This window comes from Oncorhynchus gorbuscha, linkage group LG08 (assembly GCF_021184085.1).
Source record: "Oncorhynchus gorbuscha isolate QuinsamMale2020 ecotype Even-year linkage group LG08, OgorEven_v1.0, whole genome shotgun sequence".
NCBI classification, from domain to species: domain Eukaryota; kingdom Metazoa; phylum Chordata; class Actinopteri; order Salmoniformes; family Salmonidae; genus Oncorhynchus; species Oncorhynchus gorbuscha.
The window spans coordinates 53,176,145-53,199,181 of record NC_060180.1 but is presented as its reverse complement, the minus strand read 5'-3'; the positions used below and the strand labels follow the sequence as shown (position 1 = coordinate 53,199,181).

The window sequence follows — 23,037 nt, the reverse complement described above, 5'->3', positions numbered from 1 at the left end:
GTATTGTTGTCTCTCCTCCCACTGAGAAGCTACTACAAGATAGTGGAGAAACCTCTCAAAGCTCATGGGATTTCCTGTTGGTAATCTTCCCACTGCATCTCCACTTTCTCTGCAGGACTGTAGAAATCGCTACCTCTAAAGTCTGCTCAGAGATAACCAACACAATAACACATCTGCGGTGTTCTTAAAGATGGAGATAAAGGTTTTGATTGGACTTAATCGACTGTATCTCAAAAACAGGGATATGAATGCTAAATGTGGAGCCTCCTTAACCTCTCTCCAGTAAAAGCTCTTCATCCTCCCCATTCAGATTCTCTTCTCTGCTTTTCTTCCCACTCCCCCAGAACTTGTACCAGAACAGGTTTCTCGGACTCAGACTTGCAGCCATGGCCTCCCCGTGTCGTTCGTCCCAGAACCGTTGGCGCTGTAAGGACCACATCCGCCACAGCTACAACCCCGAACAATTCCGCAACGTTCATTTCCAGAATGGGGTGCCTGAGGACGTGGCGGCCATGTACCGCTCCACCAGCGACACGGATCTGGTGACATCACACAGCCGCTCCACGCTTACCGTCAGCACCTCGCACTACGCCATCGGACAGACCCAGGACATCCTCATCTGCTGGGACATCAAGGAGGAGGTGGACGCTGGGGACTGGATCGGCATGTACCTCCTTGGTGAGCACTACCATAACTTTTAGGATATTTTTATTGTTTAATTTTACATAGAAGGGACCAAATGAATAATTAGTAGATGATAGAGCCAGATAGATATGGTGAGATGAAGAACAGTTTATTTCCAATCTTGTGAAGCTGTTACACATTGGGTAGATCAAGAACAGGAACAAGAATGTGTTATTTCAAGTCCATTTGAAAGGTACTGTATGTAAGGTACATGGAGAGCTATGTGATGACTCAGTTCAGGTCTGCTTTCACATATGTTTGAAGGTAATATTAAGGTGTTCTGGTTTTCTGATATGGTGCGCAGACTCATATCCACAGGTACTCTAACTGACAATGCTTGTGTGATAATGTTGTGTAACTTTGGGCTGGATTCAATCCGTATCGCCAAAGTTCAGCACTCTAGTGCGCTTGAAATGTAAAGGTGATTTCCGATTGAGCCGACATATGCAGCGTTTACTATGAATGCAGTCTCTGCGAATGCGGGAACATTGCCTTTAAACTTAAATTGTGCTGTAGTGCTGAACTTCCGCGATACGGATTGAATCCAGCCTTAAGTCTCACACCTTTCCTCTCTGTCTTACCTCTCTCTCAGAAGAGGTGTCGTCTGAGAACTTTCTAGACTACAAGAGCCGCGGAGTGAATGGTTCCCACAAGGGCCAGATAGTGTGGAAGATTGAGGGCAACTCCTATTTTGTGGAGCGTAAGTGCATTTCTGGAAATACATTCAAAACCACCTACATTATAATATGCTACTTCTCCCACACACTGAGAGAGCTGTTTTATAACGGATGTAGCATCGAGCTCTCAGAACAGGACACTGCTTCGTCAGTGCATATTGTAGATCTTTACGTAACAATGAAACAATCTCATATCCATTTAGTTTCTCATAACAGTTGTGCCCATACATTTGTGTCTGTAACTATCAGGATTTCCCAGTACAATCCTTCTTACCCTGCACTGATTAAAGCAAGTCTTTTAGGCAAGAGATTCACAGAAATAAAATAATTTACACAGCCAAAGGATCCCATTAGCTCCACTAGACTAGAGAATCCACACTGACTGTACAGTACAGTAGGCCCCGGTGTGAACAGCTTTGCTTACACACAAGGGAAGTGGAACTATGAATAACTAACTGCCATTGTGCCATCTTCCACTCATTTGATCCTGCTAATGTAATGATTTGTCAGCTGTGAGTGATTTTGTTATTTAGCTATCACTGCTTATTTTTTATTTACCTACAGTAAGACTCATCCCTCAAAGAGCTCCTCCCACCTCATTAGAACGGACAGGACATATATCAATCAATCTTTTCCCCAATATAGTTCGCTGGTGCCTGTGTGCCTCTCTATAGGCCAGTCCATGGTGTTTACTCCAAAGCATCTCTTTTTAGCTACCACAGTAGATTAGCAGGTTGGATAGAAGCCACTGAGATTGAGACTGAGACTCTGTGTAATGAAAGTGATAGTATTATCTGTCTGTCTGACTCTCAGGTCCTAATAACCCTGTAGCTGAGGACAGCCTGCTCTCGCTCTCCCACAGTTTATTGGCATGCTGCTCAGAACAGCTTTCTAAAGGCGTCAGCATGCTTCAGTTCGGCTGGAGGCTAGCCAAAGTCGACTAGGCGAACCGAACAAGTGTGCTCGCATACTCCCTTAAAAGACCTTCCCTTGGAAAACGCGACAATAATAGTTTGTCCATTTTGAGACATCATAGCCAGTATAAACTTCCTCAAAATAGTCAGAATTAACCTATGATAACTCTGTCATTAATTTAGACATTTTTGCAGAGGAGATCTTAGTTGCGCATATTTATATCTAACGAATATGATTGAGGCAGTATTTCTCAATGAAAAAATGTGCACGAAAACAAGTTGTCTCTTTATTGAAGGATCCCTACTTCTGACCAATCACCGATGAAGGGGCATAGATTTCCACTACCGACTTCCACTACCGATTTCCACTACCGATTTCGGCTTGCCTCCAGAAATTTGTGTGCCCGATCAGCCGAAGTCCAAAACAAACAAAAACTTCACAAAATGTCTTCATAATATATGCACAAACTCTTCCGAACTGTTTCGGCTGGGAAGCATGGGGACGACCTTTAGGCCATACTGGTGTGGCTCTGGCCTGTTTTTGAAAGCTGTCCAACTGTGAAATGTGATCAAGGTGCCAATAAACTGAGAAATCATGTATAAAACAAAAAGTAGGTCATGCTAAAAAGATAGGACAACCTGTTCTTAAACTCTTTTCTGTTCCCTGTCCTCTTTCATCTGACTCTTCTTCTCAGCGGAGACCAAGATCTGTTTTAAATACTACCATGGTGTGAGCGGGGCCCTGCGAGCCACTACCCCCAGTTTGACTGTGAAGAACCCCTCAGTTCCGGTGAGTGTGTGGGACGACTACTTTGTTCAAACCTGTTAGTGCTATATGGGCTCTGTGTTCATTAGTGCTCCTCTAGGGACACTGTTGATAAGAGGTAGCGTGTTAATTATGGATCTACTGTATGTCTTTCAATCTGAGGGATTTATCTTTGCATTGTCTGGGTTTGAGCTTATTAGTAGAGCCCAAAAAACTCCTGACAGTTCCAGAAAGAGATCAGCAATCCCTCCGGTGTCTCATCTATTGTCCAGCTCCGTCCATTATAACTGCCTGGATTACTTGGAGTTATCAGACGCCATTTAAAGTGCTGATATGTTAGGTTTAGATATATTAGATTAGATATATTAGATTGGTTACCCTTCCTTTCTCATTGACTGGAGAAGAAAACAATGGCATTTATTACAAGCTTATTAGCAGGATAACATTTGTCTCTCAGAGGAAAAGATAACATCTGCAAATCTGTGTATGCACAACCAATACATTTTGATTTGATTTAAGACCCACAGGAGGGACAGACAGAGAGAGGGGGGGGGGGGGTGGAGAGGGAGCGACAGAGGGAGAGAATGATAGAAACAGAAACTGCAAGTGCTGAGAGAGCGACAGACAGACAGACAGACAGACAGACAGACAGACAGACAGACAGACAGACAGACAGACAGACAGACAGACAGACAGACAGACAGACAGACAGACAGACAGACAGACAGACAGACAGACAGACAGACAGACAGACAGACAGACAGACAGACAGACAGACAGACAGACAGACAGACAGACAGACAGACAGACAGACAGACAGACAGACAGACAGACAGACAGACAGACAGACAGACAGACAGACAGACAGACAGACATAAACAAACCGATAAGCCACAGCCAGAGGTGAACAGAGAGTGGAAGGGAATTACAGAATTTCATTCTGTTGTCCTTGTGCTGGCCCTGTTGTGGAGTAAGCTGTAGTACAGGTCTTGTGGGCACTTAAGGTTACTACAAGCTCCATGTGTGCATGTGGGTGGAGTGGGATCTTTGGAGTAGCGGACACCTTTGGTTAACATGATATCCTCGCAGGTCCCATTCACAAGGGGGCGATGGCAAAGTTTTTTATTTTTGTGTTTTCATTGCTAGTAGTAGCCAGCCAGTAGCTAGCTGGCTTTAGCCTGGCTAAAAAGAAAGCTAGCCATTTTAGCTTCCCACATCTCAATGTGAAACAATCAGATTTATAATTAAATAATATGCCCTGGCAAATATTCTTATACTTTCCTTTTAACCTAAAACATTATACCACTTTGATATGCTGCTTGTGTATTCATTCCCATATCAGCTAAAAATAGAACATAATGTTTTGGTGTGGAGAAAAAGTCACATGGCTAGCTAGTTGGCTTCAGCAGGTTCTAGCATTTCACAATAGCCTTTAAATCACTAGTTATTACTTCTAAACAAAATAATTTTTTGGTGGATTTTTGAGATTTCTTGTTGTCTTCTCATTTGTGGTGGAAACAAAATAAGAATATCTTGTCTTGTCGTACCTTGCTAACAAGTTGGCTAGCCTTTTAGCTTCCCTCATCTCCATCTGAAATAATCTGATTTATAATTAAATAAAATGCCCTGGTAAATATTATTTTACTTGCCAGTGTAACCTACAACATTATCCTAATTTGACATGCTGCTTCAATGTATTCACTCCCAGAATAACATTAAACAAAATACATTTGGGGGGATTCTATAAGGCTACAATGTTGTCTGGTTTATTGCTTGAACAGACACTGAGATTATATTTGGTTATCAATGCAAAATAGGCTACTTTAATGAATAGTCTATATAGCCTAATGGACAGCAACATCACTGCCCCCACGGTAGTGGAAACAATGATACGTTGAGTCTCAATCTCCAGGTAGAAGAAAACTGCATCGAATGTCGGAGTGTATGGTGTTACAAGGAGCCGCCTCTTTTGTGACGAAAATGTAATTGCGTCACTACGCTACACTCCGTCAGCCCCCTCTACTTATTCTCTGTAGATGCCTTTAAGTTCCAGATGTCTGCTGCAGACCCCCACAGCCTACACACCACCACACTGCTATGATCACTGGTCCACCTAGAGAGGCTCACACAATACTCCTACAGGAATGTGCAAGCGCGTGTGTGTCTTGCATCTGACCCTTATCCCTCATCCCCCATCTCCCATCTCCCATCTCTCAGTGGCCTCGATCATCTCTGTGGCTATTTTCCCTTTACTGAATTTTTCCCTGGGTAGTAAAGACCACTCGACCACTAGACAGGCTTACACCTGTGGAGGCGGAGCAAGGAGCAAGGAGGAGAGATGCTGTAAAGGCTGGCGCTGATGTCTCGCTCTCATTCTCTTTTTTCTTTGTCTTTATCACTCCCTCTAACCCTTTCACTCTTTCATTCATTCAATCAATCTCTCTTTCCTTCCCTCCTTCCCTATTTCTCCCTCCTGCAGGTATTTAAGCCCGTCACCAATGAAGAAGTCCCCCAGAGCACAGGCAGTAGAAGACTCATCAGCTTCTCCCTCTCAGGTGAACAGTCTATTGTGCCAAGTGTTTCTGACAGGCCTGAATTGAGTTAGATTCCTAACAGTGAGGGATGTAGCAGCAGCAGCATTAGAGGCGGTATGATCCAGTTCCATCTGATTCACAGTGAGGTAACACACACTGATGTGATGTTAGATGAAAGGTGGGTGAGACAGCTCGGGAAGTTGTGTATCTAAATATTACTCTCCCCCCACCACTGCATGGGAGATGACAGGAGGAGGCAAATGTGATTTTTAGGCAGCTCTTCCCCCTTCATCTTTAGCATTGATCAACACAGGCTTACAAATACTGAACAAGCAGGCGGACTGTAGCAGTCCCTGTCTAGTCCCAGATCACTGGAAGGTTATGCTACTGTATGACATGGCGGTCACAATTATTAGAGAGCAGAGTTGGAGAGAAGTTAAATGCCACACTATTCAAAATAATAATTCTGTCTAGATGTATTTTTGATGATTAGTTATTTTCTCTCTGCTCTCCTTTAACACAATATATTACTACTATTATTGTAGAAGTACAATATACTGTTGTATTTGGCGAGATATTGAACTGAATTATTTTGCAGAGCTTCTCAAGCATATTCTTGCCTGCACTCTACTCCAATTTGTCAGAAGAATGTGATGTCCTTAACCCCGTATAGGTGACATTTCAAAGCCTTTCCTTCTCTCTATACTCTTATCATCTCTGGCAGATTTCCATGCCACAGGGCTGAAGAAGGGGATGTTCTTCAACCCTGACCCCTACCTTAAGATCGCCATCCACCCCGGCAGGAACAGCATCTTCCCGGCACTGCCACACCACGGCCAGGAAAAACGCTCAGGCATCGTCTGTAACACCATCAACCCTCACTGGCAGAGAGAGGTGAGTGGAGAGCTGTGTTAGTGATTCATATCGTGTAAACGTTCTGTGCAATACTGGTAATGATTATTTCAATGTTCGGACTGGTTTTATACAGGCAGGCCCTATACATGTACACTTACCCAACATTACAATGGGTTATATTTACTCAAGAGAAAAAATTATGAACATGTGTTGCAAAAACTTGTATTTGGATGTAATGATTTGGTAGCACAATATCATCTCCCACAACATCTACTAAAGATATTGATCTCTGCATAATACTGGCAGGGAGGCAAGCAGAGCTTATTGACATTTGACTTGGTTTGGGAGGGATATTCCCCTCCTGCCTGTATCTCCTCCTCCTGAACACAGCAGTACTCCCGCCCTGCCTGTATCTCCTCCTCCTGAACACAGCAGTACTCCCACCCTGCCTGTATCTCCTCCTCCTGAACACAGCAGTACTCCCCTCCTGCCTGTATCTCCTCCTCCTGAACACAGCAGTACTCTCCTCCTGCCTTTATCTCCTCTTCCTGAACACAGCAGTACTCCCACCTTGCCTGTATCTCCTTTTCTTGAACACAGCAGTACTCCCGCCCTGCCTGTATCTCCTCTTCCTGAACACAGCAGTACTCCCGCCCTGTCTGTATCTCCTCCTCCTGAACACAGCAGTACTCCCACCCTGCCTGTATCTCCTCCTCCTGAACACAGCAGTACTCCCCTCCTGCCTGTATCTCCTCCTCCTGAACACAGGAGTACTCCCACCCTGCCTGTATCTCCTCCTCCTGAACACAGCAGTACCCCCGCCCTGCCTGTATCGCCTCTTCCTGAACACAGCAGTACTCCCCTGCTGCCTGTATCTCCTACTCCTGAACACAGCAGTACTCCCACCCTGCCTGTATCTCCTCCTCCTGAACACAGCAGTACTCCCGCCCTGCCTGTATCTCCTCATCCTGAACACAGCAGTACCTCCGCCCTGCCTGTATCTCCTCCTCCTGAACACAGCAGTACCTCCGCCCTGCCTGTATCTCCTCCTCCTGAACACAGCAGTACTCCCCTCCTGCCTGTATCTCCTCCTCCTGAACACAGCAGTACTCCCCTCCTGCCTGTATCTCCTCCTCCTGAACACAGCAGTACTCCCCTCCTGCCTGTATCTCCTCCTGAACACAGCAGTACTCCCCTCCTGCCTGTATCTCCTCCTGAACACAGCAGTACTCCCCTCCTGCCTGTATTTCCTCCTGAACACAGCAGTACCTCCGCCCTGCCTGTATCTCCTCCTCCTGAACACAGCAGTACCTCCGCCCTGCCTGTATCTCCTCCTCCTGAACACAGCAGTACTCCCCTCCTGCCTGTATCTCCTCCTCCTGAACACAGCAGTACTCCCCTCCTGCCTGTATCTCCTCCTGAACACAGTAGTACTCCCGCCCTGCCTGTATCTCCTCATCCTGAACACAGCAGTACTCCCCTCCTGCTTGTATCTCCTCCTGAACACAGCAGTACTCCCCTCCTGCCTGTATCTCCTCCTGAACACAGCAGTACCTCCGCCCTGCCTGTATCTCCTCCTCCTGAACACAGCAGTACCTCCGCCCTGCCTGTATCTCCTCCTCCTGAACACAGCAGTACTCCCCTCCTGCCTGTATCTCCTCCTCCTGAACACAGCAGTACTCCCCTCCTGCCTGTATCTCCTCCTGAACACAGCAGTACCTCCGCCCTGCCTGTATCTCCTCATCCTGAACACAGCAGTACTCCCGCCCTGCCTGTATCTCCCCCTGAACACAGCAGTACTCCCGCCCTGTCTGTATCTCCTCCTCCTGAACACAGCAGTACTCCCCTCCTGCCTGTATCTCCTCCTGAACACAGCAGTACCTCCGCCCTGCCTGTATCTCCTCCTCCTGAACACAGCAGTACCTCCGCCCTGCCTGTATCTCCTCCTCCTGAACACAGCAGTACTCCCCTCCTGCCTGTATCTCCTCCTCCTGAACACAGCAGTACTCCCCTCCTGCCTGTATCTCCTCCTGAACACAGCAGTACCTCCGCCCTGCCTGTATCTCCTCATCCTGAACACAGCAGTACTCCCGCCCTGCCTGTATCTCCCCCTGAACACAGCAGTACTCCCGCCCTGCCTGTATCTCCTCCTCCTGAACACAGCAGTACTCCCGCCCTGCCTGTATCTCCTACTCCTGAACACAGCAGTACTCCCACCCTGCCTGTATCTCCTCCTCCTGAACACAGCAGTACTCCCGCCCTGCCTGTATCTCCTCATCCTGAACACAGCAGTACCTCCGCCCTGCCTGTATCTCCTCCTCCTGAACACAGCAGTACCTCCGCCCTGCCTGTATCTCCTCCTCCTGAACACAGCAGTACTCCCCTCCTGCCTGTATCTCCTCCTCCTGAACACAGCAGTACTCCCCTCCTGCCTGTATCTCCTCCTCCTGAACACAGCAGTACTCCCCTCCTGCCTGTATCTCCTCCTGAACACAGCAGTACTCCCCTCCTGCCTGTATCTCCTCCTGAACACAGCAGTACTCCCCTCCTGCCTGTATTTCCTCCTGAACACAGCAGTACCTCCGCCCTGCCTGTATCTCCTCCTCCTGAACACAGCAGTACCTCCGCCCTGCCTGTATCTCCTCCTCCTGAACACAGCAGTACTCCCCTCCTGCCTGTATCTCCTCCTCCTGAACACAGCAGTACTCCCCTCCTGCCTGTATCTCCTCCTGAACACAGTAGTACTCCCGCCCTGCCTGTATCTCCTCATCCTGAACACAGCAGTACTCCCCTCCTGCTTGTATCTCCTCCTGAACACAGCAGTACTCCCCTCCTGCCTGTATCTCCTCCTGAACACAGCAGTACCTCCGCCCTGCCTGTATCTCCTCCTCCTGAACACAGCAGTACCTCCGCCCTGCCTGTATCTCCTCCTCCTGAACACAGCAGTACTCCCCTCCTGCCTGTATCTCCTCCTCCTGAACACAGCAGTACTCCCCTCCTGCCTGTATCTCCTCCTGAACACAGCAGTACCTCCGCCCTGCCTGTATCTCCTCATCCTGAACACAGCAGTACTCCCCTCCTGCCTGTATCTCCTCCTCCTGAACACAGCAGTACTCCCCTCCTGCCTGTATCTCCTCCTGAACACAGCAGTACCTCCGCCCTGCCTGTATCTCCTCCTCCTGAACACAGCAGTACTCCCCTCCTGCCTGTATCTCCTCCTCCTGAACACAGCAGTACTCCCCTCCTGCCTGTATCTCCTCCTCCTGAACACAGCAGTACTCCCCTCCTGCCTGTATCTCCTCCTGAACACAGCAGTACTCCCCTCCTGCCTGTATCTCCTCCTGAACACAGCAGTACTCCCCTCCTGCCTGTATTTCCTCCTGAACACAGCAGTACCTCCGCCCTGCCTGTATCTCCTCCTCCTGAACACAGCAGTACCTCCGCCCTGCCTGTATCTCCTCCTCCTGAACACAGCAGTACTCCCCTCCTGCCTGTATCTCCTCCTCCTGAACACAGCAGTACTCCCCTCCTGCCTGTATCTCCTCCTGAACACAGTAGTACTCCCGCCCTGCCTGTATCTCCTCATCCTGAACACAGCAGTACTCCCCTCCTGCTTGTATCTCCTCCTGAACACAGCAGTACCTCCGCCCTGCCTGTATCTCCTCCTCCTGAACACAGCAGTACCTCCGCCCTGCCTGTATCTCCTCCTCCTGAACACAGCAGTACTCCCCTCCTGCCTGTATCTCCTCCTCCTGAACACAGCAGTACTCCCCTCCTGCCTGTATCTCCTCCTGAACACAGCAGTACCTCCGCCCTGCCTGTATCTCCTCATCCTGAACACAGCAGTACTCCCCTCCTGCCTGTATCTCCTCCTCCTGAACACAGCAGTACTCCCCTCCTGCCTGTATCTCCTCCTGAACACAGCAGTACCTCCGCCCTGCCTGTATCTCCTCCTCCTGAACACAGCAGTACCTCCGCCCTGCCTGTATCTCCTCCTCCTGAACACAGCAGTACTCCCCTCCTGCCTGTATCTCCTCCTCCTGAACACAGCAGTACTCCCCTCCTGCCTGTATCTCCTCCTGAACACAGTAGTACTCCCGCCCTGCCTGTATCTCCTCATCCTGAACACAGCAGTACTCCCCTCCTGCTTGTATCTCCTCCTGAACACAGCAGTACTTCCGCCCTGCCTGTATCTCCTCCTCCTGAACACAGCAGTACTCCCCTCCTGCCTGTATCTCCTCCTCCTGAACACAGCAGTACTCCCCTCCTGCCTGTATCTCCTCCTCAACACAGCAGTACCTCCGCCCTGCCTGTATCTCCTCCTCCTGAACACAGCAGTGCTCCACCCCTGCCAAATGTATTATCATTTATAATGTATGAATTATACATTTACACCATGAGTTTTCTCATGTGGTAATCCTCTTTTATAATAATGCCTGTCAAAATTTGCTCTCTCTGCCTATAATAGGCTATTGCTGGTTTACTCATTTGGCTAATGGTTCAATTATGTGGTGTCACTGTGAAAGGGCAGAAGATGTATCACAGGCCCAGCTCTGATTTAGGACAGTGGCAACACCCCTTTAGGTATATTGAGGGGAAGGATATAGCAGCACCACTATGTATTCATGGAAATGATCGGTATAGAGGAGGAGGTATGAGACCTGCGGAGATGATTCATGCATGCTTCATGCTGGATCTGACTGTATAGTCAAGAGCTTAGCGCTGGAGGTACAGTCTGATGATAGCTAAAAAGCTAGGTGCCTCCCTCCATCTTTGTGTCTCCCTCTTGTACCTTGAATTGATTGAGGGCTTCTGTGAGAGAGGCTATGTACAGGCAGAAGAAAAGTGCACCCTACTCCCTCCCGGTCCCCTATTTTGATATTCAGATCAGGTGCAGCATTCCTTCACTCCCTCTTGACTCCCTGGTTATACAGTAGGCCACAGCCATAGAGGTCAGTTTATGTAGAGATAAAGCTACACCTGGAGGAATGCCAATGCTTAACTCATCTGTCATAGAGATCGCATACCTCTACATTTGGCATCACTGTCATTGAAGATCACGCAAGGTTAGGTAATGCATGGTTTCATATGTATTGTTCCCTCCATTCCAAAGTCTTACTTTGAGTGCAAAGAGTTCAGCACCATTGACGGCTCCCTCTTTGTTTCCTACAGCTGCAAGTATTTTCAGCACTATTAACAGCTACACACAGGGATATGCAGCTGTATAAGGCTACACACACACACACGTACACACGGCACCTTTACAGGCATTTTAAATAGATACTATGTCTCTCTCCCCCCTCAGCGCTTCAACTTTGTGTCTCTGCCCACGGACGTTCTGGAGATCGAGGTAAAAGACAAGTTTGCCAAGAGTCGTCCTATCATCAAACGTTTCCTGGGCAAGCAGTCCATGCCGGTGCAGAGGCTACTGGAGAAGCATGCTATTGGGTACGGCTCAGGAACACACAGCATGCTCATATATTTATCAGGATAATCAAATGATTATTAATAGATATTTGGGGAGCTCTTGAAAGAATGTTTAAAATCATAAAGTAACATGTCTCTCTCTTTTGAAATCCAACCCCCACTCCCTCTCCTTCCACCCTTTCCTCCCCATCTTCTCTCTCTCCCTCCGGTCACCTCCCCATCTTTCTCTCAATTTGTTCCTCTCTCCTGCACTTTTTTCCCTCTCCCACATCTCTCTCTCTCTCTGTCTCTCTCTCCCTACCTCTCCCTCTCCCTCACCCTCACCCTCCCTCCCCTCTACACAGTGACCGTTTGGTCAGCTACACGCTGGGCCGAAGGGTGCCGACAGAACATGTCAGTGGACAGCTGCAGTTCAGATTTGAGATCACTTCCTCTATTCATCCAGGTTCCTCTTCCTCTCACACATCCTCTCACATACATCCAGACATGGGTTCAAATAGTACTTGTTTGCCATCAAATAGTTTTGCTGAGCTTGATCAAACTGTCTAGATGTAATGGAACTAATAGTTCCAAAATACAAACCCCACCCATCTGGGTCTCTTAACAGGCTCAATCAAACGCTCAAAGTATTTGAACAAAAACTCATGGTAATTGAACCCAGTTTTGTATAGGAAAGGGGGATACCTAGTCAGTTGTACAACTGAATGCCTTCAACTGAAATGTGTCTTCCTCATTTAGCCCAACACCTTTGAATCAGAGAGTTGTACATCCTGTTTGTTGGCTTCCTCTCATGTAGGTTCACTTAGTGTTTTTCAATACAGAGGTGGGAAGATAATATATAATATGTACTGTAAGTCTTTCTGTAAATATCAACTTTCAAATCTAGGTTTAGACTGGCAGATATCAAACATTGGTTTAGCTGTTGAGTTGACACTTTTTTTAAACAATATGTTCTCTTATTATAAATTGTCATATTGTCATACTCGATGTATTCATGATTTTCCATTCATTGACATACCAAAGCAGAAACAGAGTGGTCTATTAACTAATGAATAGTGTGAGTTCATGTTGATATGACCCACTTTGTGTCAGGCAGCCTGGCAGGCCATCACAGGGAGTAATGGGAGGTAATGAGCTCTGTTCTCCTCCTGCAGATGATGAAGACATGTCTCTCAGCACAGAGCCTGAGTGTGCCGCTGTGCAGGAGACCAGTAACCAGGGGGAGGGCCAGTCCTCCCAGGCCCAGGGCCAGGCCGAGGACACAATGAGCCTGGGTCCAGGGGCTCCCGAACTCCCCATGGATGAGGAGGAAGACGCTGGAGCTCCAGAACTTCCAATTGGAGGAGATACAGTTACAGACACGCCCATGGAAGGGCATCCAGCAGGGCCTTTGGGTTCAGAGGAGCCCATGGATGGAGATGGAGACTCAGGGCCTAGCTGTTCCAGAACCAAGGCCCTAAAAACAGAACCAAGTCAATCAGAGGTCAATGGGGCTCAGGCAGAGGTGGCTGTGGCTGTAGCTGTGGCTGCAGAGAAGCTGCCCTCGGTAGAGGATAACAGGGAGGAAGAGGGGCAGCAAACCCCCTCCAGTCCTCAGCTTGCTGACCCAGAGCAGGGGGTGGACAGTACACCAGCAGAGGGTCAGGTCATCCCTGCTGTATTGGAAGACATGGAGAGTGGAGCGCCTGGGGAGCCAGCAGAACAGGTGGTGGGTCAGGAGGAAGGGGACGAGGAATGCTGCTCCCTGCGCATCAGGACCACCCCTAGGCGTAAGAACCGGCCCTGCTCCCTGCCCGTGTCGGAGCTGGAGACAGTAATCGCCTCGGCCTGTGGGGAGCCTGAGACCCCTCGCTCCCACTACATCCGCATCCACCACCTCCTCCACAGTCTGCCCTCTGCCCAGCCAGGCACCCAGGAGGACGGGGAGGGAGAGGGGGCTGAAGCTGAAACAGAGCCCGATCCAGACCCTGGCCCTGACCAGCTCAGCCCCAGGGTCCAGGATGGCTCAGAAGAGGATGAAACGGCAGAACCACTGACCCCCGGGCCCAGGAGGACCCTGCCTCGCAGCCTGTCCATCGAGCGTCTGTCCGACCTGGCCCTGCTACTGGACAGCGAGGGCCGCCACCCCCAGGGCCAGGTCAGGGGTGACCAGAGAGTGTCCGACGAAGACGACATGGAGCCCTGCTGCAGTGATTCCTGCTATGAGGGCCGAGGAGGCAGTCACAACCAGGCACCTCTAGTGGCTGTAGCCAGGATGTCTGTGGAGAGCAGTGATTTCCCCTCCCAGGAGGATGAGGACATGGAGGGGAACGGAGCGGAGAGCAGTGATTTCCCCTCCCAGGAGGATGAGGACATGGAGGTGAACGGAGCGGAGAGCAGGGAGCCAGGAGATGGGATGCCCCAGTGGCAGGTGGCCCTATCCACACAGGTCCAGAGCCCCCAGAGCTTCATAGAAAACGGAGAGTCTCCCGTGGCTGGGCCCAGTGGGAAAATAGGACGTGAGTTGGGTTCCTCACTGAATACTAACTAGCAAAATAGAGATGTGAGTTTGGTAAGTTAGGATATACTGACCTGTTTTTGTCGTCCCATAGGAGATTGTCCCCTACCGTCCAGTCATCCTCCAGTCAGCCAGCTTCCTGCTCTGCGTCATGATCCTCATCATTACCCTACTATAGATGAACCACTACCACCAAGTGAGCTTTGTATATAACTTTGTTTGAGACTCTGAGTCATATCATTCATATTCCTTGTTGATGAACAATACATACCAGGACAAAACTAATGGTAGTAACTGAGAAATAATTGTCTCCACTGTGTGTTTGTGTATAGACTGGGAAGCGCGTGTGGACAGCCACGGTCGTGTGTTCTACGTGGATCACATCAACAGGACCACCACGTGGCAGAGACCCACCTCAGCAGCCACGCCTGATGGCATGAGGAGGTCAGGGTCCGTTCAGCAGATGGAACAGCTCAATAGAAGGTGAGTGAATGGGGGAGACGGGAAGAAAGAGGTAGATCCTACTTTCGTAAAGGAAAACAAGTGAAAACGTACACTATACAGGACCATCTGGTGGTTGTAAAAAGAACCTAAAGCTTATTTGTGTCTTGGATGATTTTCTTAGAATTGGTTCAGTTCATTCCGAGAATGGGGGAGATTTGTATTAAACCCCCTAAAGTTGATGTCGGTGCTCCGCGGAAATTAATTTGCATAATACAAAAATCTCCATCAAAATCTGTCACTTTAAGATAGATATTTTTTTGCATTCGATGCATCGCAATCTACCACATCTGCCTAATGTATGTAGCACTTCCTCATCTGCGGTGAAAGGTAGCAGAGCTAGAGTGGTGTTTGTCAGATCATGAGACAACCGTTTGGAACGGTTTGGCCTACAAACTAATACGCCTCTGTGGAAAGCTGAGTCTCTAACTAACATGATGGTATTCTCCCTTTTGCTCTACGACCCCCACAAGCGTCTTGGTACTTGTTTGAATGCGGTACAGCTGATCTGCCCGAACAGTTTGGGCTACACACTAATATGACACCGTGGAAAGGTGACTCTCACAAACACATCATGACGGTTAATTTGCTCTAGGACGCCCACAGACCTCACAAGACTCATCTGAAGGTCTTCCAGTACCAGTTGGAAAAAAATAATCGAAGAAGTACAGTGTATATGGAGACTGTTAAGTGTACATTCTCTCTCACATATAGGGCAGACACTTCAGAACCCCGCCCCCCATTGATACCTAATTTCTTGGATTTTTTTCAAAAGCATTTGCTGCCGTGTGTTGAACATTTGGTTAGGGCTGTGGCTGTCTTTTTTACGCGTGTACCATGTCTTTATGAACCACTACTAGAAGAACTTGCCATGAAATGCCTGAGATATTCTGAATGGAGGAAAAGTCACTAAGTCTTGACAGTAATAATCAGATGAGAAATGTGCATAAGTGTTATTATACAACTGCAGTGCAATGAAATCTCTTAATGAGATTGGAGACCGAGAGAACGAGGGAGGAGAAATTCATTGAAATGCTATTGAAGGCGAGGACAGGGCTTGCCCTCGCTGGGCTGGTGGAATTCCCTTTGTGTGTCTGGAATGAGAAGTGTGTCCAACTGGAGACATGAGCAGTGGGCTGTGTCAGGGCTGTGTCATAGATCCTTCTCTCTGTCAGGATAACCCCTGCACAGACCTCGCATGTATTGAAGACTATTACAGTAGTGGAATCCATTGATCAATGGTCGCAAATTCAACTTCTTTCTCTCTGGGGATTAACTCTAAGCAAGCCTACATTTATTGTACAGTATTGAGTGATAATTCAATAAAAATATGTTTTTGAATGACTTTTTTCCTCACCAAGATAAATGATATAACGTCATTAGCAGAACATTTTTTGCTTATTTAAAAAAGGCGTAATACAAACAAGTGATGTATATTGCAACATTACGACAGAAATGGTAGAGGCAAGTAGAAGGGGGAAAAGTAAGGAACTTCTATGTCGGCCCTGTATTAAAGAACATAAATGGTTAAAGAAAAGTGATAAATAAAAACATATGCCAATTTCATTTAAGGACCAAAAACCTGACAGCTGTGCCATATAAATTGCAAAATAGTTGGGAAGAGATTTGATGTACCCATTCCAATGCACATGGTTTATGAATTGATACGCAAAACAACGCCGGATTCAAAACTTCACTTTTTATTTATTTAAATACTATACAAAATTCTTTAAACCAATAGAATGTTATATATATGGAGGATACAATCTTCCCAGCTCTGCAGATTTTGCTGCGAGGAGGCCGTGTCATTACATAATTTATTTTGGTATTGTCCATATGTAGCTCGTTTTCGGTCACAGGTCCAGGAATGGCTGAAGAATTGCAACATTTGCCTAGAATTAACGTTAATCAATAATACAATGTTTTGCTAAAATAATGATATATTTAATTTACAATCTGTAGAAGCTATGAGAATAGAAAGGTTCAGTACTTTTGTGAAACATCACAGCACAGTTGAAAAATATATGGAAAAAAATATAGAAATCCCAAATGAATGATGTTGAGAGATCGATGGGAGGGGTTGAATGGAGCTGAAGGGTGGGACTAACAAAAGATAAACAATGTAAAACATACGGGGTCTGTAAAATGTATATAGGTTCAGAAATGTTGTGAAATAGCACAGTTACAAATAGAAATCAAACTGGATGGGCATCAGAAATAGACGAAAGACTAAAAACCAACTAAATATTACTATTGTAAAATAGATTGTGTCTGTAAAATGTGTATAAGATGTGTAAACTGAAGGTAGAAGCCTAAGTGTTTCTTTGTTTACTCCAATTGGGGGAAGGGTGGTAGGGTTTGCAGGGAATAATAAAGGTTTATTCTTAAAAAAGTATGTATATCTATATCTGTATATACAGTATGTGTATATGTATGTATTTGGATATATATATATTTACCCAAAAAATGATATGGGGGATTAGAAATGATGCAGACAATTACATTGATGGAAGCAACAATCTTTCTGCAATTTTAAGCTGATCCTCTAAAAAAATAAATGTATCTTATTTCAATATATTTTAAAGATATTTTACCTTAATCATCTTATTAACAAGCCGTTTCTTGCACATTTAAAGGAATGGTCTAGATTGAGGCACTGTTGCTCTGACTTAAGGATGTTCAGTAAATGTGTGCTGATGTGTTTGTCAGGTACCAGAGCATCCAGAGGACCATGGCCACAGACAGGAGTGAGAATGAAGGAAGCAGAAGCAGGAGTGAGAGAACAAGCCTCAACAACAACAGCAGTGAGACAGACTCTCCTTCGGTGGCTAATGGTAAGTGGGACCACACCACAATGTCACAATTACAGAATGCAATAAACTGAAGTGTGATCTTCCATTGTAAAAAGTAATGTCATGGGTATACAAAGGGGTTTTCAACACGCAATCTAGTACTCGACTGTCACCATTCAGTGGTTTCTTTGTTATCTCCTGGTGTCTGTGTATAGAGCTGAGAAGAGACAGCTCCTCTTCCTCCTCCTCCTCGTCATCATCTCCAGTCAACAGTCAGAAGATCACAGCTCTGTTACAGAGCCCAGCGGTGAAGTTCATCACACACCCAGAGTTTTTCACTGTCCTCCATGCCAACTATGTGAGTACCTATCTCCCTAGTGGACAATTATAACTATACACAGTGGACAATTAGAACAAACAATTCCCTTTTCAACACCAATACCAATGCTCAGTAACATATTCTAGTCTTCAGTAACAGATGCTGAATATTCCTCCATTGTGGTTCAGATTGGTTGCGTATGGTGTTTCTAGTATCCAGGGTCATGCTGTTATGTTTTTCTCTTCTCAGGGAGCCTACCGCATGTTCACCAGCAGCACATGCCTGAAGCACATGATCCTGAAGATTCGTAGAGACGCTCGTAACCTTGAGAGGTACCAGCACAACAGAGACCTGGTCACCTTCCTCAACCGCTTCTCTGACGCCCAGTTTGAACTGCCCCGGGGCTGGGAGATCAAGACTGACCCTCAGGGCAAGGTGCAGAGACATCAACCTTTAGTTCATCCACAGCTAACTCCCCCACTTATTCACATAATAGTTTATTGTACCTTGGTTGACAAGATGGAAAATATGTTTTTTTTAAATGAATAAGTTTACCAATGATTCTATTGATTTGGCCTTTGTCTTCAGATCTCGCAGTGTTTAGATTTGTATTTCCAACTTTGGTACGTTTTTTCCTGTAACATCTTGTCTGTGGTCCAGAACTTCTTTGTGGACCACAACAGCCGAGCGACCACGTTCATCGACCCGAGAATCCCTCTTCAGAACGGTTGTCTGCCCAACCACCTGACCCACAGGCAGCACCTACAGAGATTACGCAGCTACAGTGCTGGAGAGGTCAGAAGTCAACCAGTACTATAGAGAATACATGTCCTTGTTTTTAAGTGTTGTAACTGTGTGATTGATGACCATCATGTAATCAAATTATGGAAATATATAATTTAATTTATGTATTTGCTTGTTTATAGCTGTACCTTTTGTCATATGTGTTCTGTCAGGCCTCGGAGGTGTCCCGTAGTCGAGGTGCGGCCTTGTTGTCACGGCCTGGGAACAGTGTGGTGGCCGCGATGCGGAGCCAGCATCATCCTGATCCAGTGCCACAAGGTGCGTCCTGTACATACAATACAAAAAGCACACAAACCATGTGTTATAGTTTCTGCTGTGTGATACAGTTTCGGCAGTTAGTCTGTGTGAGTCCATTTCTGCTGTGTGAGTCAGTCTAACTGTCTTCTGAATGCAATGTCTTTGTTCCATTCACAGCTTATAATGAGAAGATCGTGGCCTTCCTCCGTCAGCCTGGAATACTAGAAGTTCTTACGGAGCGCCAGCCAGCCCTGTCCAGGAACCATTCCCTGAGGTAGATATACACACTGGTGGATGAATTTGATATATTTTTTTATATGAGGACTTTGTAGATTCAGGGAATGTGAATATCTCAATCACTGCTGTACTGGTACCATACTTCCATAACGGAAGTTCCCACTCTGAAAAATAAAGGCTAACACTTTACATTACAGTGCCCTTAATGTGTAACTACATGTAATTAATGTAACAAGTATTGTAACTATGCATTATTACACTGTACTTAGCAGTAACCATAACCTAACCCTAGCCTCAACTCTAACCATAGCGTCATGTCCACAACCTGGTTCAACCCTTACCGAACCCTAGCCTCAACCACAACCCTAACCCTAGCTTCATGTCAACATACTGGTTCAACCCTAACCCTAGCCTCAACCACAGCCCTAACCCTAGCTTCATGTCCACATCCTGGTTCAACCCTTAACCCTAGCCTCAACCACAACCCTAACCCTAGCTTCATGTCAACATACTGGTTCAACCCTTAACCCTAGCCTCAACCACAACCCTAACCCTAGCTTCATGTCCACATCCTGGTTCAACCCTTAACCCTAGCCTCAACCACAACCCTAACCCTAGCTTCATGTCCACATCCTGGTTCAACCCTTAACCCTAGCCTCAACCACAACCCTAACTTCATGTCCAAATCCCAGTTAAACCTTAACCCTCAACTTGAACCCCTCACATTGGGAACCTAAGTTGGAGTCAGTGTCAGAATCTATACAGATACTTATACGAAGGGATGTGGATTCCTTTTCACAATTCAAACCCAGACCTGTACATAAGTTTAACCTTACAAAGCAACAAACTCAAGCTCTAAAAACATTGAGCAGCAATCAGAATATTGTGAGAAACCAGCAAATAACGGGTCTCAGATTGTTATAATGGATAAAATGCAATATCTTATTGAAGCTAATAGACAGTTAGATAATGTCAAAACCTATGTCCCATTGCTCCACTCAACAACTGGAAACACAAAGACTAATCAGGGAGATAGTGAGTGAGGATAAGTATATTACAGATAAACAGATGGTCTACCTTTTTGGGCCAGATTCTCCAAAACCTAGGCAGTTTTACTTACTACCTAAAATATATAGATCTCATGAGACATGGACAGTTCTCCCACGAGTTCCCTGCAGTAGACCAATAGCAAGTGATTGTGGCTCAGAGTCTTATTGTACAGTGGATTACGAAAGTATTCACCCCCCTTGGCATTTTTCCTATTTTGTTGCCTTACAAACTGGAATTCAAATGGATTTTGGGGGGTTTGTATCATTTGATATATACAACATGCCTACCACTTTTAAGATGAAAAATATTTTTTTATTGTGAAACAAACAAGAAATAAGACAAAAAAACAGAACTTGAGCATACATAACTATTACCTCCCCAAAGTCAATACTTTGTAGAGCCACCTTTTACAGCAATTACAGCTGCAAGTCTCTTGAGGTATGTCTCAATAATCTTGGCACATCTAACCACTGAGATATTTGTCCATTCTTCAAGGTAAAACTGCTCCAGCTCCTTCAAGTTGGATGGGATCCGCTGGTGTACAGCAATCTTTAAGTCATACCACAGATTCTCAATTGGATTGCGGTCTGGGCTTTGACTAGGCCATTCCAAGATATGTAAATTTTTCCCCTTAAACCTCTCGAGTGTTGCTTTAGCAGTATGCTTAGGGTCATTGTCCTGCTGGAAGGTGAACCTCCGTCCCAGTCTCAAAACTCTGGAAGACTGAAATAGGTTTCCCTCAAGAATTTCCCTGTATTTAGCGCCATCCATCATTCCTTCAATTCTGACCAGTTTCCCAGTCCCTGCCGATGAAAAACATCCCCACAGCATGATGCTGCCACCACCATGATGCTCTGTGGAGATGGTGTTCTCTGGGTGATGAGAGGTGTTGGGTTTGCGACCAGACTTAGTGTTTTCCTTGATGGCCAAAAAGCTACATTTTAGTCTCATCTGACCAGAGTTCCTTCTTCCATATGTTTGGGAAGTCTCCCACATGCCTTTTGGCAAACACCAAATATGTTTGCTTATTTTTTTCTGACCACTCTTCCTTAAAGCCCAGCCCTGTGGAGTGTACAGCTTAAAGTGGTCCTATGGACAGACACTCCAATCTCCGCTGTGGAGCTTTGCAGCTCCTTCGGGGTTATTTTGGTCTCTTTGTTGCCTCCCTGATTAATGCCCTCCTTGCCTGGTCCCGGAGTTTTGGTGGGCGGCCCTCTCTTGGCAGGTTTGTTGTGCTGCCATATTCTTTCCATTTTTTAATAATGGATTTAATGGTGCTCTGTGGGATGTTCAAAGTTTCTGAGATTTTTTTTAACCCAACCCTGATCTGTACTTCTCCACAACTTTGTCCCTGACCTGTTTGGAGAGCACCTTGGTCTTCATAGTGCCGGTTACTTGGTGGTGCCCCTTGCTTAGTGGTGTTGCAGACTCTGGGGCCTTTCAGAACTGGTGGTGCCCTTGCCCCTATACTGAGATCATGTGACACTTAGATTAGACACAGCTGGACTTTATTTAACTAATTATGTGACTTTTGAATGTAATTGGTTGCACCAGATCTTATTTAGGGGCTTCAGAGCAAAGGGGGTGAATACATATGCACCTACCACTTTTCAGTTAAAAAATATATATATTTTAGAATCTTTTGAAACAAGTAATTTTTTTCATTTTACTTCACCAATTTGGACTATTTTGTGTATGTCCATTACATGAAATCCAAATAAAAATAAATGTGAAGGAAAAATGCCAGGGGGGTGAATACTTTTGCAAAGCACTGTATTGCCTTGGGTGGCAGGTAGCCTAGTGGTTAGAGCACCTGGACTAGTAACTGAAAGGTTGCTAGATCGAATCCCCGAGCCGACAAGGTGGAGCATATAAGGTAGAGAAGGATAACCGCCCTGTGGTTCCATTCGTGGGGACTTATTCTCAGGCTCTGGAGGGGTTCCATTCTGAACTTCAATCAAATTTTCAACAGGCCCGGAATGATTGTGAGGCCTTGAAATATTTCAGGGTAATCTCAGCCTATAGGAGGAATAAGAACTTGAAGGACATCTAGTCCACATTCAGAAGGGTTGTATGCCCACTTAAGGGATCATACAGTGGAGAACCTTAGAATTTTGGGCCTGGTGACCAATATGGGGTGGTCAAAAACTTAAAGACAGAGAGCTGAGTGACAATGGCTTAGACCAGTAGGAACCATTGATTGTCAAGGCCAGGGCTGCCCAACCCTACAGTCCTGTGGGTTTTCAGTCCAACCCTAATTTAACACACCATATTCTACTAATTAGCTGCTCAACAAGACCTTAACTAGCTGAATCAGATATGCTAAATTAGGAAATAAAAAGCCACACAGTAATTTGTCGCCATCTTGTGGCTGCTTTAGACTTGAATTCTCCAATGGGATTTCTTTAATTGGTTTAGGATAAAGCTACAGATTTGTTGTCTAGATCCCTGTAGAATTACCTTCACCTTTGATTACTTTGTGTGGATTTGGTAGAAATTGTGTAATGGAAATAATTCCTCATAGACTTACTTTAGTTTCAATTTGAGTGAATATTTATAGGAATTGATTTTTCTCTCTCCCTATTTTGGGGATTTGACTTATGATTTGCATTAATGATTTGCACTTATTCCCCATCCCACATATTTTCTCAATTTGAAAGCTCTTTGGATTCATTATTCTTATTTAATATATTTTGGTGTGTTACTGAATATACTGTTGAAGTCGGAAGTTTACATACACCTT

The 23,037-nt window shown here is 46.0% G+C and overlaps 1 protein-coding gene across 1 annotated transcript in view; it reads left to right on the top strand.

The window, feature by feature from the left end:
- The window catches only part of LOC124041812 (E3 ubiquitin-protein ligase HECW1-like), a 55,555-nt gene that overhangs the window by 3,383 nt on the left and 29,135 nt on the right, over positions 1-23,037 (top strand). Inside the window, exons 2-17 of the mRNA XM_046359860.1 lie at positions 345-678; positions 1,277-1,384; positions 2,971-3,065; positions 5,521-5,596; positions 6,300-6,469; positions 11,736-11,878; positions 12,202-12,302; positions 13,012-14,355; positions 14,449-14,550; positions 14,687-14,837; positions 17,565-17,689; positions 17,863-18,005; positions 18,216-18,401; positions 18,627-18,761; positions 18,923-19,028; positions 19,185-19,281. Of these exons, the coding sequence (XP_046215816.1) occupies positions 345-678; positions 1,277-1,384; positions 2,971-3,065; positions 5,521-5,596; positions 6,300-6,469; positions 11,736-11,878; positions 12,202-12,302; positions 13,012-14,355; positions 14,449-14,550; positions 14,687-14,837; positions 17,565-17,689; positions 17,863-18,005; positions 18,216-18,401; positions 18,627-18,761; positions 18,923-19,028; positions 19,185-19,281 (3,416 nt within the window). The remainder of the gene's footprint in view (positions 1-344; positions 679-1,276; positions 1,385-2,970; positions 3,066-5,520; positions 5,597-6,299; positions 6,470-11,735; positions 11,879-12,201; positions 12,303-13,011; positions 14,356-14,448; positions 14,551-14,686; positions 14,838-17,564; positions 17,690-17,862; positions 18,006-18,215; positions 18,402-18,626; positions 18,762-18,922; positions 19,029-19,184; positions 19,282-23,037) is intronic.